The 15,473-nt window shown below is 36.6% G+C and overlaps 1 protein-coding gene across 2 annotated transcripts in view; it reads right to left on the reverse strand.

Annotated features, from left to right (window-relative positions):
- The window catches only part of METTL15 (methyltransferase like 15), a 186,186-nt gene that overhangs the window by 39,052 nt on the left and 131,661 nt on the right, over positions 1 to 15,473 (reverse strand). For both annotated transcript variants that reach the window (XM_021685883.1, XM_021685884.1), the window contains exon 3: positions 1,398 to 1,589. In XM_021685883.1, the coding sequence (XP_021541558.1) occupies positions 1,398 to 1,589 (192 nt within the window). The remainder of the gene's footprint in view (positions 1 to 1,397; positions 1,590 to 15,473) is intronic.

Genomic DNA, 15,473 nt, shown 5'->3' on the forward strand with positions numbered 1-15,473 from the left:
GGATTTACTACCATTAACTAGAAACTTTGTTCATTGTATTTCAGAAGGCATCCTCCTTTAATAAGACATAGGAACAGCAGAAATTTGCTTGACATTTTATTACCTCTACACAACAACCTCAATCTCAAACATGAAAAGATATTTGACCTTTACTATTAGTCACTGCTTTTTAAAGGATTTTCATTATTTTCTTTTATAAGCACATTCTTCATCCTATGAATGCCAACTTGTGCAAAAGAAGGTGTAAGATTCAGAACAAAAAGGTTCCAACAAGTATGGGTCACAATCCAAGTTACCAGGTCATATCAAAACATGGGGAAAAGGCTATATGTGAATAATTACCATTGAACAAAGCATTTTATGGGAAAGAAGTCAAAGTCAACTCAATATTAATTTGCTGACTTAAACAGGACATTAAATTTCTTATATACAGGTCCTTCTAATAGATTGGAAGACATTTTGGAAAATCTATTTGTCTCAGTAGAAATGTTTGTGCAGGTTAAAACTGCAGATTAGTAACAGTAACAGAATGGTTTGCTTATTTAGAAATAAGAAAATCTAATATTCCTCTTAGAAGGTAAGCTTCCCAAAGGTGGGGGCTGTGATACATAATTTGGCAGTGGTGGTGGGGCATGAAATGAGGAAGAAAAACACGGTTAAGCTTTGTACGTACAGGCTATTCCGACCCTGAGCCAGTGTTAGGCAGAGAGACAAGTGCTAATCTAAGCTTTAAAAATTAATTTAGGTTTAAAAGAACTTATCCCACACTTTACTAGAATGTGATCCTCTTTGTGTTATATGCACTTCCTTGAATAATGGAGAACAAACTTTCCAGGGTGGTGAGGAATGAAGAGGAGGTGTAAAGCTGTCCTATACATAGTACTATGTTGATACAGTACCATAAACTGTAATTTCTCTGGAGAAGGTTAAACCAAAGTGACTGTACAAGAGACAGGACAAAACATACAATTGCTGACCTCCAGAATCTTGCATTTTATTCAGTATTCAAAAGAATATGCATTAAATATAATTCCTTTTACATCTCACAATAGGCATAGTTGGGCCTGGATAGAAATGGATCCATTGTTTCAGTATCACATTTATCAATACTGTTTGTAGTCTAAAGGCTCATATTGTATCTATAAAAAAGATAATATGAAAGTTATCCTCTTCACTATTTTGTGTAAAGATAGCAATGATTTTTCTTTTAGAATCTCAAATCTAGAGAAACACTAAAATCTATAATGACTAGCAAACAAAACTGATTTATTATGTATGGATAGTGTTAGGTGTGGGCGTGTGATGGGAATTCTGCAGTCTTAAAAGGAAATTAAATCCAGAGTGTTTCTGCAAAATTGATTTCTTGTTGTGAGGAGAAATGCTTTATCGATACTCACCTGCCACCATCCATTCTCATGTCCAAGGGGCCGTCCTTCCGGAGGGAAAAACCTCTTTCAGGAGCATCAAGTTGCATGGAGGAACACCCAAGATCCAAAAGAACTCCATCCAAAGTCCCTGGCTGCACTCCAGCTTTCATTAATAAGGCTTCTGACTGGCTGAACTGGCCTAGCATAGCTCGGATCTGTTTACTGTGAATAAACCCAGGAGATGGAGAAAAGACTTTGTTATATTAAATTCTTAAGGTCTATGATCAATGGAAGGAAGCACAGCCTATTATTAGCTTATTTAACCAATATGTATTTAGTAAGGACCAATCACATGCTTGGTACTATATAAAGACATACTATATAAAGAAATGGAAACTTTACATCCTTGGTTTCAACACCAGAGGTGAATTAATATAATTTTATTTTTGCTAATAAACAGTTTATTGTATATTCTGTGAAGGTATACAGTAAGTTCACGAATTTGCAAAATTCCTTTGTCAGATCAGGTCATTCATAGTTCTTTTAAAAAAATCTCTTACTCATTTGCACAAAATAAACTCTTTTCCAAAAAAAAAAATCTTAAATCTATGGGTCAGGAAAAGAAGCATGTATCATTTATCAAAAGAATAAATTTAGAGATAACAAATGCTAGTGAGGATGTGGAGAAAGGGGAATTGTGCACTGTTGGTGGGGATGTAAATTTGTTCAACTACTATGGAAAACAGTATAGAGCTTCCTCAAAAAATTAAAAATAGAACTAACATATGATCCAGCAATTCCACTTCTGGAAATATATCTAGAGGAAATGAAAACATTCTGTTGAAGAGGTATCTGCACCCCCATTTTCATAACAGCATTATTTATAATAGCCAGAACATGGAAACAACTTAAGTGTCCATCAACAGATGAATAAGGAAGTTGTGTACACGTACACATGTACACACACACACACACACACACAAATGGAGTATTATCCAGCCTTAAAAAAAGAAGGAAATCTTGTCATTTGTGATAGTCTGGATGGACCTTGAGAGCATTATCCTAAGTGAAATAAGTCAGAGAGAGAAAGACAATTATTGTATGATGTCATATGTGAAATCTTAAAAAGAGAGAGAGAAAACCAAATTCATTAAAAAAAAAAAAAAAGAGTGAGAGAGAGATCAGATTTGTGGTTACCAGAGGTAGGAGATGGGGAAAAGAGAATTGGTGGTCAAAAGGTACAAATGTCCAGATAAATAAGTTAAATAAGTACTAGGGATGTAATATACAACATGACAACTACAGTTAACACCGCTGTATGATATATAGGTAGCTGTTAAGAGAGTAAATCCTAAGAGTTCTCATCACAAGGAAAGACATATTTTTTTCTTTTTTTATATTTATATGAGATGATGGATGTTAACTTACTGTGGTAATCATTTCACAATATTTGTAAGTCAAATCATTACACTGTACACCTTAAACTTATATAGTACTGTATGTTAATAAAAAATAAATTTAATGAGTAAGCCAATTTAAGTACAATAAATAATAAAGTGGAGATCACAGAAAAAAGATATGTCAAACATCTTCAAGACAAACACTTTAGATTGTTCTATATTTTTCCCATAATTTAGGATAGGGGTGCTGTGCAGCTGCACACCTGAAGCATTAAGCATGAAACTATGCTTAAAATAAATACCTTCTTGAAGAAATAATGTTTTAGCTTTCACCAGGGATTTTGAAGTGAATGGAGCATTCAAAATCAATAGACAGGCAAGAAGTTGGGATCACCTTGCAGCTATACTAATTCTCCTTCCTACACAAAGTGAGATGCTGCCTGCAGGGTTCTTCAGAAGCCTTAGGGCAAATGGTATGCATTTTGGATGGGGAATGAGGAGAAAAAATTGGCAACTCTCCCAAGACCTTATTCCCTCCATCTACAGGTGGATAGGGTAAGTTTGGATTTCAACAGTGTTGGGGAATTCATGTTTATGATGTTATGTTTTTTTTTTTAAGATTTTATTATTTATTTGACAGAGAGAGACACAGTGAGAGAGGGATCACAAGCAGGGGGGAGTGGGAGAGGGAGAAGCAGGCTTCCCGCTGAGCAGGGAGCCCGATGCGGGACTCGATCCCAGGACCCTGGGACCATGACCTGAGCCGAAGGCAGATGCTTAACGACTGAGCCACCCAGGCACCCGTATGATGTTATGTTTAGGGAGAACTTCATTGCTCATTGGTAATTTTTCCCCAATTTCTGATGGAGAAACTTGATTTTCAGATTCACTCACCAAAAATTCATTGGCTATCTGCTATATATCAGACATTATGTTAATTGAAGGTATATAAAGATGAATAAAGCATGGCTTTTCAAAGCTTTGAACTGAGAAAAAGAAATATGTAAATGAATAATTTGTGAAACAACCTGATGGATGCTAATAGTAGAAAGATAAATTGTTATATCTGTATTTGGAAATACACAATGAATGCTAATACTAACACTGGGAACACAAATAACAGAATACTGGGATTGGAAAGCAACTCACAAATCACTAATTCCAATTATTTAACCGATGTTTGAATCTTTTCCGTCTCCACCATCACTGCTGGGTGGGGTGGGGAAGGGGGAGAGTCACTGTTTTAACCACCTCCCATTCTCCCCATCGGTGAGGGAGGGATTCCCATTCTAGAATTATGGAAATGGTTGAAAGAACAGCACCTGGCCACTGGACAGATGAGATTGACAGTTTATTAATCACACATCCTTATAGCCCAGGGGAGGAGGGCAGCATGTACCATGCATGGCTACATGTGGGTTGCACTCAGGAACAGAGTGGGCAAGCAGAGGCTATAATAAGCAGGTTTTAAGTATCAAAAGAGCCGGTGACTCTTGGTTCCCATGAGAGAATGTGATTGGCTTGTCTGAGGAATTCCATGGGCAGAGAACTGAAACCCGCTACTCAGAGATAAGCAGATGTTTTTACTTATCCCTTTGATAATAAGGGTCCTTTGGCTCAGGAACCTTATCTGTGAGAGCACAGTGGGGAGGAGAACTTGTGGTTGGGCCACTGGAAGGTCTTCCAATTTTCCCCAGATGTCAAGAACACATAATATTGGGCTTTAATTTTAAGGCCTTACCTGACAACCATCTAGCTCATGTTTGAACGTTTCCAATAATCAGAACTCACTACTGTTTTTTGCTAATTATTTTTTAGTTGATAACTGTTTCCTCACCATTTCTATATTTTTTCCCCTTGATATTAGTCTATGTAAAACAACTGAAAACCTACAACCATGGAAGCCTTTCACATATCTACTATTAGTCATTGTAAGGGATATTTGTTGGCAGCCTCTTAGTTGGCCAATCTCTCTTCCAGCAGGACCTCAAAATTTCAGCCATGTATTTTGGGCGAGACTGATTATATCTATGGTGGTTTATATGTCAACTTGGCAAGGCTACATTACCTAGTTATTTAATCAAACACTAATCGAGGTGTTGCTTTGTAAATGTAGTTAATAATCGGTTCACTTTAAGTAAGGACATTACCTTTAGTAATGTAGGTGTACCTCATCCAATGAGGTGAAAGGCTTTCCAAGAGCAAAAACTGAGGTTTCCCAGAGGAAGAAGAAATTCAGCCTCAAGACTTCAATATCAGCTCCTGTCAGAGAATTTCTAGCCTGATGGCCTGTCCTATCTATTTCAGACTTGCCAGTCCTACAATTGTGTGAGCAATTTCCTTAAAATAAATCCCTTTATATATTATATATTATATCCATCAGGATTCTCAGGTGAAACAGAACCAGTAGGAGATATACATATACACACACACCATTTACATATTTAAATATATATTTTATATATAATATTTATCAATATGTAATATACGAGTGTGTGTGTGTGTGTGTGTGTGTATATCTTCTGCTGGTTCTGTTCCTCCTGAGAATCCTGATGGACATAATATCTCAGCTCAAGACATAGATTTGTGATTAGCCATGCTAATTTGCACACACCATCCCTATGGCCCCTGTAATTTGTTCAGAGATTGGCATGTGCCACAATTCTAGCCAATGAGATACAAGAGATATTTCCTAGGGATTTGGAAAAAGAAAATTACTCTTTCTTTCAATGAGCTATATAGGAGGAAAAAGGTTTTTCAGACTCTCGCTTGACATGAAGGAAGCACATAGCCCTAATTGTTGCCAGCAGATATCCTGACCCAAGAAGAGAGAGAGTGGCAGCCAGTTTCGGTCAAACTGTAGAAAGCAAAATAGAAAGATTAACTAGGCCACTAGATTGAGCCTCACTTAAAATCCAACTTGTCTCAGAACTTTTGAGTTATATGAGCCCATAAATTATGTTCATTATTAAAGCCAGTTAGAAGTGCTTTTTTTTTCTTACAATGGCAAACCTCATAACTATTATAGCTATTATGCTCCTCAAGTTTTCTTTTCTCTAAACCATACAACTCTTGTTTCTTCTGTTATTCTCCACACACACACACACACACACACACACAAAAAAAACCTTTCATCATGCTAGTTGCTCTTTTCTGAATATGTTCCAATTTGTCTATGTCCCTAGATCTAAATTCCATAATGATCAACACAGAATGAAGTCAATTCTGGCCTTTTCTTGTTCTAGTTATTTTATTAATACAGCCCAAGGTCAAAATAGTTTCAGAATTTATTTCAGACCATTGCCTTATGTTACCTAATACTTTTCAGTCTTTTAAGTTCCTTTTTTTAAAATTCATTTAACATATAGTGTATTATTAGTTTCAGGGGTAGAATTTAGTGACTCATCAGTTGCATATAACACCCAGTGCTCATTACATCAAGTGCCCTCCTTAATGCCCATCATCCAATTACCCCATCCCCCCATCCACCTTCCCTTCAGCAATCCTTAGTTTGTTCCCTATAGTTAAGAGTCTCTTATGGTTTGTCTCTCTCTCAATTTTCATCTTATTTTATTTTTCCTTCCCTTCCCCTATGTTCATCTGTTTTGTTCCTTAAATTCCACATATGAGTGAAATCATATGGCATTTGTCTTTCTCTGACTTATTTCACTTAGCATAATACCCTCTAGTTCCATCCACATCATTACAAATGGCAAGATTTCCTTCTTTTTGGTGGCTGAGTAATATCCCACTGTATATGTGTGTGTGTGTATGTGTGTGTGTGTGTGTGTGTGTATACACATAAACACAAATACCCCACATCATCTTTATCCATTCATCTGTTGATGGACATCTGGGCTCTTTCCATATTTTGGCTATCGTGGACATTGCTGCTATAAACACTGGGGTACAGCTGTCCCTTCGGATCACTATGTTTGTATCCTTTGGATAAATACCTAGTAGCGCAATTGCTGGATCGTAGGGTAGTTCTATTTTTAACTTTTTGAGGAACTTCCATACTGTTTTCCAGAGTGGCTGCAAAAGTTTGCATTCCCTCGAACAGTGTAAGAGGGTCCCCCTTTTTCTGCATCCTCGCCAACATCTGTTTCCTGAGTTGTTAATTTTAGCTATTTTGACTGGTGTGAGGTGGTATCACATTGTGGTTTTGATTTGTATTTCCCTGATGATCAGTGATGTTGAGCACTTTTTCATGTGTCTGTTGGCCACTTGGATGTCTTCTTTGGAGAAATGCCTGTTCAGGTCTTCTGCCCATTTCTTGACCAATTTTTTGTTTTTTGGGTGTTGTTTGATAAGTTCTTTATAGATTTTGGATACTAGCCTTTTATCTGGTAAGTCATTTGCAAACATCTTTTCCCATTCCATAGGTTGCCTTTGAGTTGACTGTTTCCTTTGCTGTGCAGAAGCTTTTTATCCTGATGAAGTCCCAATAGTTCAGTTTTGCTTTTGTTTTGTTACCTTTGGAGACATGTCTAGCAAGAAGGTTCTGCCCTTTCAGTCTTTTTCATGTACACAGCTGCTAAGCTTCCTACATTATTGTATTTGTGAGCTTAGTTTTGTCAATTGTTGCAGATCTAAGTATAATTTCTGCCCTACACATTTACTACAACTCTCTAGGATCCAGGTATTACCTTTAACTACAGGAATCTTTTTTATACTACAGCAAAACCTCAAACAAATCACTATTGCACATTCTTAATTCCTGGGGTTTTACAGCTATTATCCTGTTAATATACTTGTAAAATTAAAAAAAAAATCTTATAGGGAATGCTTGCATTCTTGGGTGTCCTCAAACATAACACACAACAGTTTTATGCCTGACTTTCAGTAAATAACCAAAATGTCATCCTTGGGTGCAAAACTCAGTTTAATACACAAGTATGAGACTATCATATGGGAACAAAAGTAACCACGTGGCAACACTACAAAGTAAATCACGTGTTTAAGGCAGAGTTTTCTGATGCTGCATCAGTTACATGTTTCCAGAATTAGACTGTTCTCACAGTCAAAAAACCATCCATAAAGTTACTGACTAATCTGTCAAATGAAAACTCAGCCTTAACTTTAGACCCCGGGGCATTATTTCATATATGCAATTAATGTGAGGCTAATTTTGCTGGACAGGCACATTCCATGGCCCCTTTTCTCTTTCTTCCTCCCTTCCTTCAAATTTTAATTTTCAGAATTTTTACATATGTATTTTACAAGGGTTATAAAACAAGTAACAGAAAAGTGTGAATTGGCAAGGGACAATCATGATGGTCACAAAACAGAGGCAAAACAGGACATTTAGCCATAATTACAAATGCATGATTTGTTCAAATCATCATTATTTTCATTTGTCATCACCTTAGGCTCCCCAGGATGTAAGTAGAATATTGCCTGTGACTCAAAGCACATGCTACTTGAGAATGGTTCTGCAACCCAAGCCCAAGAAAAGCCAAGGTGCTTAGCAGTAGATTGTCAATAATACCTTGGTTGCTGGAAGGCATTTTTTAGGTTCTTTGTGATGATCTTGATTCTGGCAAGTCACCTGCACTTAGAGTACAAGTTATGGGTCTGTTTGTTATAAAGGACTAAGGTGTAGAAGTATATACTGAGGTAGTGATGTAAGAATAGCACAACTCACTGTGTATTTTGACCATGGAACTTTATTGTTCCTCTAACTGCACATAAGGCTTAATAATAGGGGTTAAGGATAAATTCCTCTACAAATTATAAAAATGGATCCAACTCACAGGGTTGAACATCTTGTTGTTAATGTGAGCATTGCCCATATTGGTTTTAAAACCCCCAAACTCCCATGGTTTATAAAAGGCTTGATACAAAAGAAGTACTTTGGCTGCCCATGGATATACAATTTTCAATTGCATGGAGAGAAGACTTTTTTGTGTAGAATCAGATAAAGCAATTTAAAACATGTGAAGTCTGAACATAAATTTTCAAGAAAAACTTTGAATTTGGAGAATAACTCTGAGATAGGCTAGGGAAGAAAAACATCACTATTATACTTTTCCTCCTAGGATTTAACACTCTTCTACCTTAACCTTAACCAGTAATACCAAAAAAATGCTTTACATCATTGTATACCTCTATCCTCAAGTACAGTAATGAATTTTACCATAGTAAACAATTATGGAATTCAGACATACACAATTGACAAAAAACATAAAAATGGTCCATGAAAATGATTAATAATGATGGTCTTGATCCTTTCTGAATCACCTAACTTTTGCTGTTTGGCAAATTACCCCAAAACTTAGTAGCTTAAAACAACAATCATTTATCAGCTCATATTCTGTGCATCAGCAATTTGGGCTGGGCTCAACTGGGTAATTCTTCTGATAGTGGGTGACTGAGGTTTAGTTGGTCTCATTTGGCCTCACTTACACGTTGGGAAGTTGGCTGGGGTAAAGCTGGTAATTGGACCATGTGTCTCTAGCATCTAGCTAACTAGCCCAAGCTTTAACACCGACTGGTCTAGTTCCCAAAGTAGCAAGGTAGGCCAACATCAATACATAAGTACTTTCAAGTTCCCAATTATGCCCCATTTTCTAATATCCCATTGGCCAAAGCAAGCCCATAGTTCAGTTCAGACTCAAGGGCTGTAAAATCAGATTTCACCTCTTGATAAAAAGAGTAGTAAAGATATCTTACAAGGGGGTACAGAAAAGAAAAGAATTATAGTGGGCATTTTTGCAAACAATATATGCCACCTTCTCTGTATTTAGGAGTGAACTGAAAGTAGGAAGGAGAAAAAAAAAATTCCCCCTAGATTCCCTTCTACTGAGTGAGACTTTCACATTACAGAGCAGCTTCCTCTTACAGGCATCACAAGAAACATGCAGTGGTGTGTGATGGTTGATCTTAGAATTCAGAGGTAGACTAAGGGGCTAGGTTCTGATACCAGAAATACAAATCTGGGCAGAGACCAACAAGGAGTCTGTGCCATAGGGTCTGGTAAGAGCTAATATATGATCATCTGGGAGGGAGTAGCAGGTGGTAGTAGGGGGTAAGAAAGCAATGTGTCAGGAACGAGTTAACATCAAGTAAATGTGGCAGCAAATAGGAGGGCTCTAACTGTTGGCCAGACTTTTCCTAAAAAGAACTAGTCATCTAGTTGTGAAGGAATTGAGGTCCTAGGCAGGAATATGGTTAGAGTCAGGCATAAGACAGTAAGTTTAGAGATGTAATTAGAACCGACCCAGTCACTAAAACCAACACATCAAGTGAGGACTAATAATAAACATGGATCATATGAACTAGGGTGACAAGCAGAGCAATGTAAAGCATAAGTTTTCCCCCTTTAAAGGAGCTTTAAAAAAAAAAAAAGATTTATTTGAGAGAGAGAGAGAAAGAGCACACAGGCAGGAGGGGCAGGGAGAGGGAGAGAGAACATCAAGCAGACTCTGTGCTGAGTGCAGAGCCCGACTCAGGGCTCGATCTCATAATCCTGAGATCACGACCTAAGCCAAAACCAAGAGACCAATGCTTAACTGACTGTGCCACCCAGGAACCCCAAGAACTAACATTTCTTAAGAAGCTGCCAGGAACAGTAGTACCCAGACACTTAAAGTTTGTTTCACTGAACTTAAAGTGACCCAAATCCAGGGTTCACTTCATCATAAACCTCAATCATTTATTTCGTGTGTGCACTTGGGGACATACCTGTGTGATAACATCCCATAAGAGGATAAGAAGAGCAAAATACAAATAACTCTTTTTTAGGAGGTTGGTCTGCTTACTGTGGTTCTAAGTCCTTCTTACATTATCATCAACATTATTTCATGTAAATCCCAATGTACTACTTATTTTCCAGTCATTAAATTTTATTGATCTGTAGGCACAAACCAAGGGCCATGGCTGCTTTTACCACTGCATTAGGCTTCCCAAGTAAAGAATTCATAGGGAACCAAAACAGTGGATGAAACACGTATTTAGTTTGAGCAATTGTAAGAGCAAACACTGTAGGGTACTTTCTGTGTGCCAGACCCTGTGCTTTATACTTATCAAATCATTTCATTCTCCTGATAACCCTATGAGGTCGGTCACATAATGGCCCACAATCTGCAGATGAAGAAACGAGTACAGAGGGTAAAAGTCATACAACTAGTAAGGGTAGAATTAGAATGCAAACACAGGCTAGTCTGGCTACAGAGTCTCTGTTCTCAACCAATACACTGTAACACCTCTCAACTTTTTACTTATTTAATACCACTTCAGATCTCACTCCTTACCATTATGATCTTGTCATGATCAACAAATCTGCCTAGTTTGTCTGATTTTTTTAATTAAAATACTTTAATTGTTTTTAATGTTTGCCATTTCTTCATAGCTATAGGTCTGCAGATTTAGCACTCAAAAATATTTGCTGAATAAGGATTATCTACTAGGTGCTGGACACAGGAATATAAAAATGAACAAGAGCACACGATATAGAAAGGTATATGCACAAACTTAGATAAATCACTGAGATGGTTTATTTCTTCTTAAGAAATAAGAAGATTTCTGCTACTTACCGATCCTATGGTATTGGACAAGTTATTTAATTTCTCTGTTTCAGTTCCCTGTATTTCACGGTGTTTAAGTTTTCCCCCTTTAATGCAGCTGAGTATGGTAGAAATACCTCAACAAGTTCTGGTCTCAGACTGAATCAGATCATTAGCTTTCTAATTCTTTATCTAATTATTTTTGAATTTAACTATGATGAGCATTGTTCATCTTGACTCTGGCAAGTCATCTGCACTTGGAATACAAATTATTGGTCTGCTTTATTATAAAGGACTACAGTGCACTAATATATACTGAGGCTGGTGATGTAAGAGTATTTGATTTGTTTGTGTATTTACGATTGAACATATAACATACTCATTCTTCTAACTGTGTATCATCTAATAATTCTGAAGCCAGATTCCTCGTTTGTACTATGCAAACAACAGAGCAGTTCCAATATCACAGAGCTTGTGTGAAGAGTATATTAATTAATATACATGAAAACACCTACTAAGATGCGTAGGCATAGAAAAGCCCTTAATAAATGCTACCCCTCTCCCCCAGCTCCAAGTTGTTTTCTTCCCTTAGATAATCTTCTTACAATTTGGTCACTATGATGCCAGTTAAGAGCTAGAAGCAATGACAAGGATTTCCTTCAAGCTCAGCAAATGCAGGTCATACTGGCTGTGATCTTTTGACCAAAAATTTTTTTCTTCAACCTCTTTGATGTGCCTCTATTGGGCTATATTTCTCCTTCCACTTCACCATGCCTATTATAGTTTGAAAACTGTTAACTTTCTTTTTAAAGTTTTAATTTAAATTCCAGTTAGTCAACATACAGTGTAACATTAGTTTCAGGTGTACAATATAATGATTCAACTCTTCCATACATTACTCAGTGCTCGTAGAAATAAGTGTACTCTTTAGTCTCCATCACCTATCTCACCTATCCCTCCACCCACCTCCCCTCTGGTAACCATCACTTGTTCTCTATAGAAAAGAGACTGTTTCTTGGTTTGCCCCCTCATCTCTTTTTTTTTTCTTTGCCCATTTGTTTGGTTTCTTAAATTTCACATATGAATGAAACAATATGGTACCTGTCTATCTACAACTGACCCATTTCACCCACCATAATACTTTAACTCCATCCATGTCATTGCAAATGGCAAGATTTCATTTTTTGTGGCTAAGTAATATTCCATTGTGTGTGTGAGTGTATGTGTGTGCGTGTATGTCAATCACACCCTCTTCATCCATTCATCAGTCAATGGACAATTGGGCTGTCTTCATAATTTCACTGTTGCAGATAATGCTGCTATAAACATCAGTGTGCATGTATCCCTTTGAAATAGTAATTTTGTATTCTTTGGGTAAATACCTAGTAGTGCAATTGCTGGACTGGAGGGTAGTCTATTTTTAACTTTTCAAGGAACCTCCATACTGCTTTCCAGAGTGGCTGCACCAGTTTGCATTCCTACCAACAGTGCAAGAGGCTCCCCCTTCTCCACATTCTTGCCAACACCTACCGTCTCTTGCGTTGTTCATTCTGACAGGTACGAGGTGATATTTAACCATCGTTCTGATCTGCATTTCCCTAATGAGAAGTGATGTTGAGAACTGTTCACTTTTTGATATGTTTATGTTTGCCACACCACATAGAGCTCTTTGCAGACATATTTATATATAATCTAGGATATTTTGATTTTCATATTAATTATGATCACTTAGATATTAAAAGATGCCCTCACTCAAAGATTTCCATATACTGTATATATTTGATTTGATTGTATATTTGATACCCTTGCTCAAAGATCACCTTGCTCAAAGAATATTTCCATATACTGTAGAGATGGAATGAAAAGACATTATTTTTGCTTTGTATAATTTGCTCAAAATCTTTGATAGCATTGTTTTTACTGACCATTGTCTTTCCCTTCAAGAAATACTTCTTAAAAACTGACTTAACCATTCACTCACAACACATTTGTACATTTTTTTCAAGAGAGGGAGAAATGGGGGAGGGAAGGAAGAGGGCAGGCTTCTTAGAATCTTAAATCTTAAGCAGGCTCCATGCCCAGCAGGGAGCCTGACACAGGGCTCGATCTCACAACCTTGAGATCATGACCTGAGCCAAAATCAAAAGTCAGACGCTTAACTGACTGAGCCACCCAGGCGCCCCCATAATGTACATTTTAGAATAATGTACATTAGAAATGATAAATGTAATTGTATTTGTATCTCTCAGTAACTCTTTCAGCTGGAGTAACAGCCCCCTGTTCCGGAATAACAGCTTAGCAGGCCTCATAAGTTTTCCACTCATTAATACGTTATAGTCCTATGGCTACTGTGAGTATTATATACATAGCCAGCTCAGAAATTAGACTGTCCAGGGCTCAGTTACAAAGACAAACAACAAATAAATATTTACTGAGCAACTACCAAATGTCAGGCACTGTTCTATATCACCTGTGATATAAGTAAATAAAACATAAAATCCCAATGACTGCAGAGTTTATATTCCAGAGGATAATCTAATCAATATATTTGAAAATATCCATTTCTGTCTATAGCAGTTTAGATTGATGAGAACAACTTTTCCATTGAAAAAAACCCAGGAAACCTGGATAATTAAAATTATCTGTTTGAAGGGATCAGAGAGCTACAAAAACAGCTAAGACTTGAGGAGATAAATGGGTAGTGCAAACAAGTGAGCCCGACACTGGAACAGTTCTTCCCCTGAGGGCCTTTGTTTATTTGCAAGTGGAAGCTAAGAGGCTATGAAACTGAGCAGAACTTTCAGCAACCTCATAAGATGAAGGAGACAAGGATTAAGTTTACAGTCCATCAAGTGGATATGACCAGGTAATAACCCCAGAATTTCAGTTGAGATCCAAAAGGGCTAAAACTGGGTGAAAGGTAGACCAAAATAAGTCACACAAAGACTGAAATATGGTTTCCAATCAGTTCAATCCATACTGAAATAAGGTGATATGGTATTAGATGAATTGCTCACCAGAAGCTACAGTAAATGACATCTGGAAGAAGATACCTTTCAGACTTTCAAAACAGTTCCATGATTTTTCAAAAACAAGGTGTGAAATCAAATAAAAAATTACTAGATAGACCAAGAGATAAGCCCAAATACCAACCTTAATGAACAGATCATAGAAATAGACTACAGGATACAGAATAAAGTTATTAGAATGGACTTTAAGATAACTAATATGCTTAAGAAAAGAAAGGTTAGTTAAATAATTTGAACCCCAAAATGCCTCTATAGAAAATAGTAAAATGAAAATCAGACCAAATGGAAAACAGACCAACACAATAACTGAAATTAAGAATTCAATAGGTAGGTTTAAGACTAGCTTAGAAAATAGCCCAAGAAAGGATTAGTGACATAGAAGATAGTTTAGTGGAAAGTATTAAGATTAAAAAAGGCAGAGGAAATAATTTGGAAAATACAGAGCAGAGCATAAGACAGGTAACATGGTAAAGAAATCTAACATATGTATAACTGGAATTCCAAAGGAAAGGAGAGAGAAAATGAGGTAAAAACAATGTTTATAATGACCAAGAGCTTTCCAAAATGATTCAAAATTCCAAGCCACATATTCAAAAAGCACAATAAACTCCAAAGAGGATATATACATAAACAAATCCCCCCCCCAAAAAACAAAAGAAAATAAAATAAAAACTAGGACCATCATAGCACAATTTGTGAAGACAAAGGGAAATTAAAATATTAAGAACAGTCAGAGAAAAGAGATATACTTCATTCTTAGGGGAAACAGAACTGAAAAGATGAAAGCCAAAAGACTGACAAATTTCTTTCAGAAGTGAAAGGGAAATAAAAATACTTTCAGTTAAAGAAAACTGAGATAATTCACCTTTAGCAGACCCATACTAAAAGACATACTAAAAATGATTTTCTTCAGGCAGAAGGAAAATAATCTCAAGTTGAAATAAAATGCATGATGAAATGGAAGATCACTGGAATGTATAAACATATCAGTAAATCTAGATGAATATTGACTGTATAAGAAATAAAAATTTCTGGTGGCTTTAATATATATGTAAAGTTAAATATACAGTAGTAACAAAAGAGGCAAGAGTGTGGTAAGTGTAGTTAACAAGTTTTAAAGTCCTTACAACTCCAATGTCCAGAAAGAGATTAATGTACCAATTTATATTA

The sequence above is a fragment of the Neomonachus schauinslandi genome, chromosome 11 (assembly GCF_002201575.2).
Source record: "Neomonachus schauinslandi chromosome 11, ASM220157v2, whole genome shotgun sequence".
Taxonomy (NCBI): Eukaryota; Metazoa; Chordata; class Mammalia; order Carnivora; family Phocidae; genus Neomonachus; species Neomonachus schauinslandi.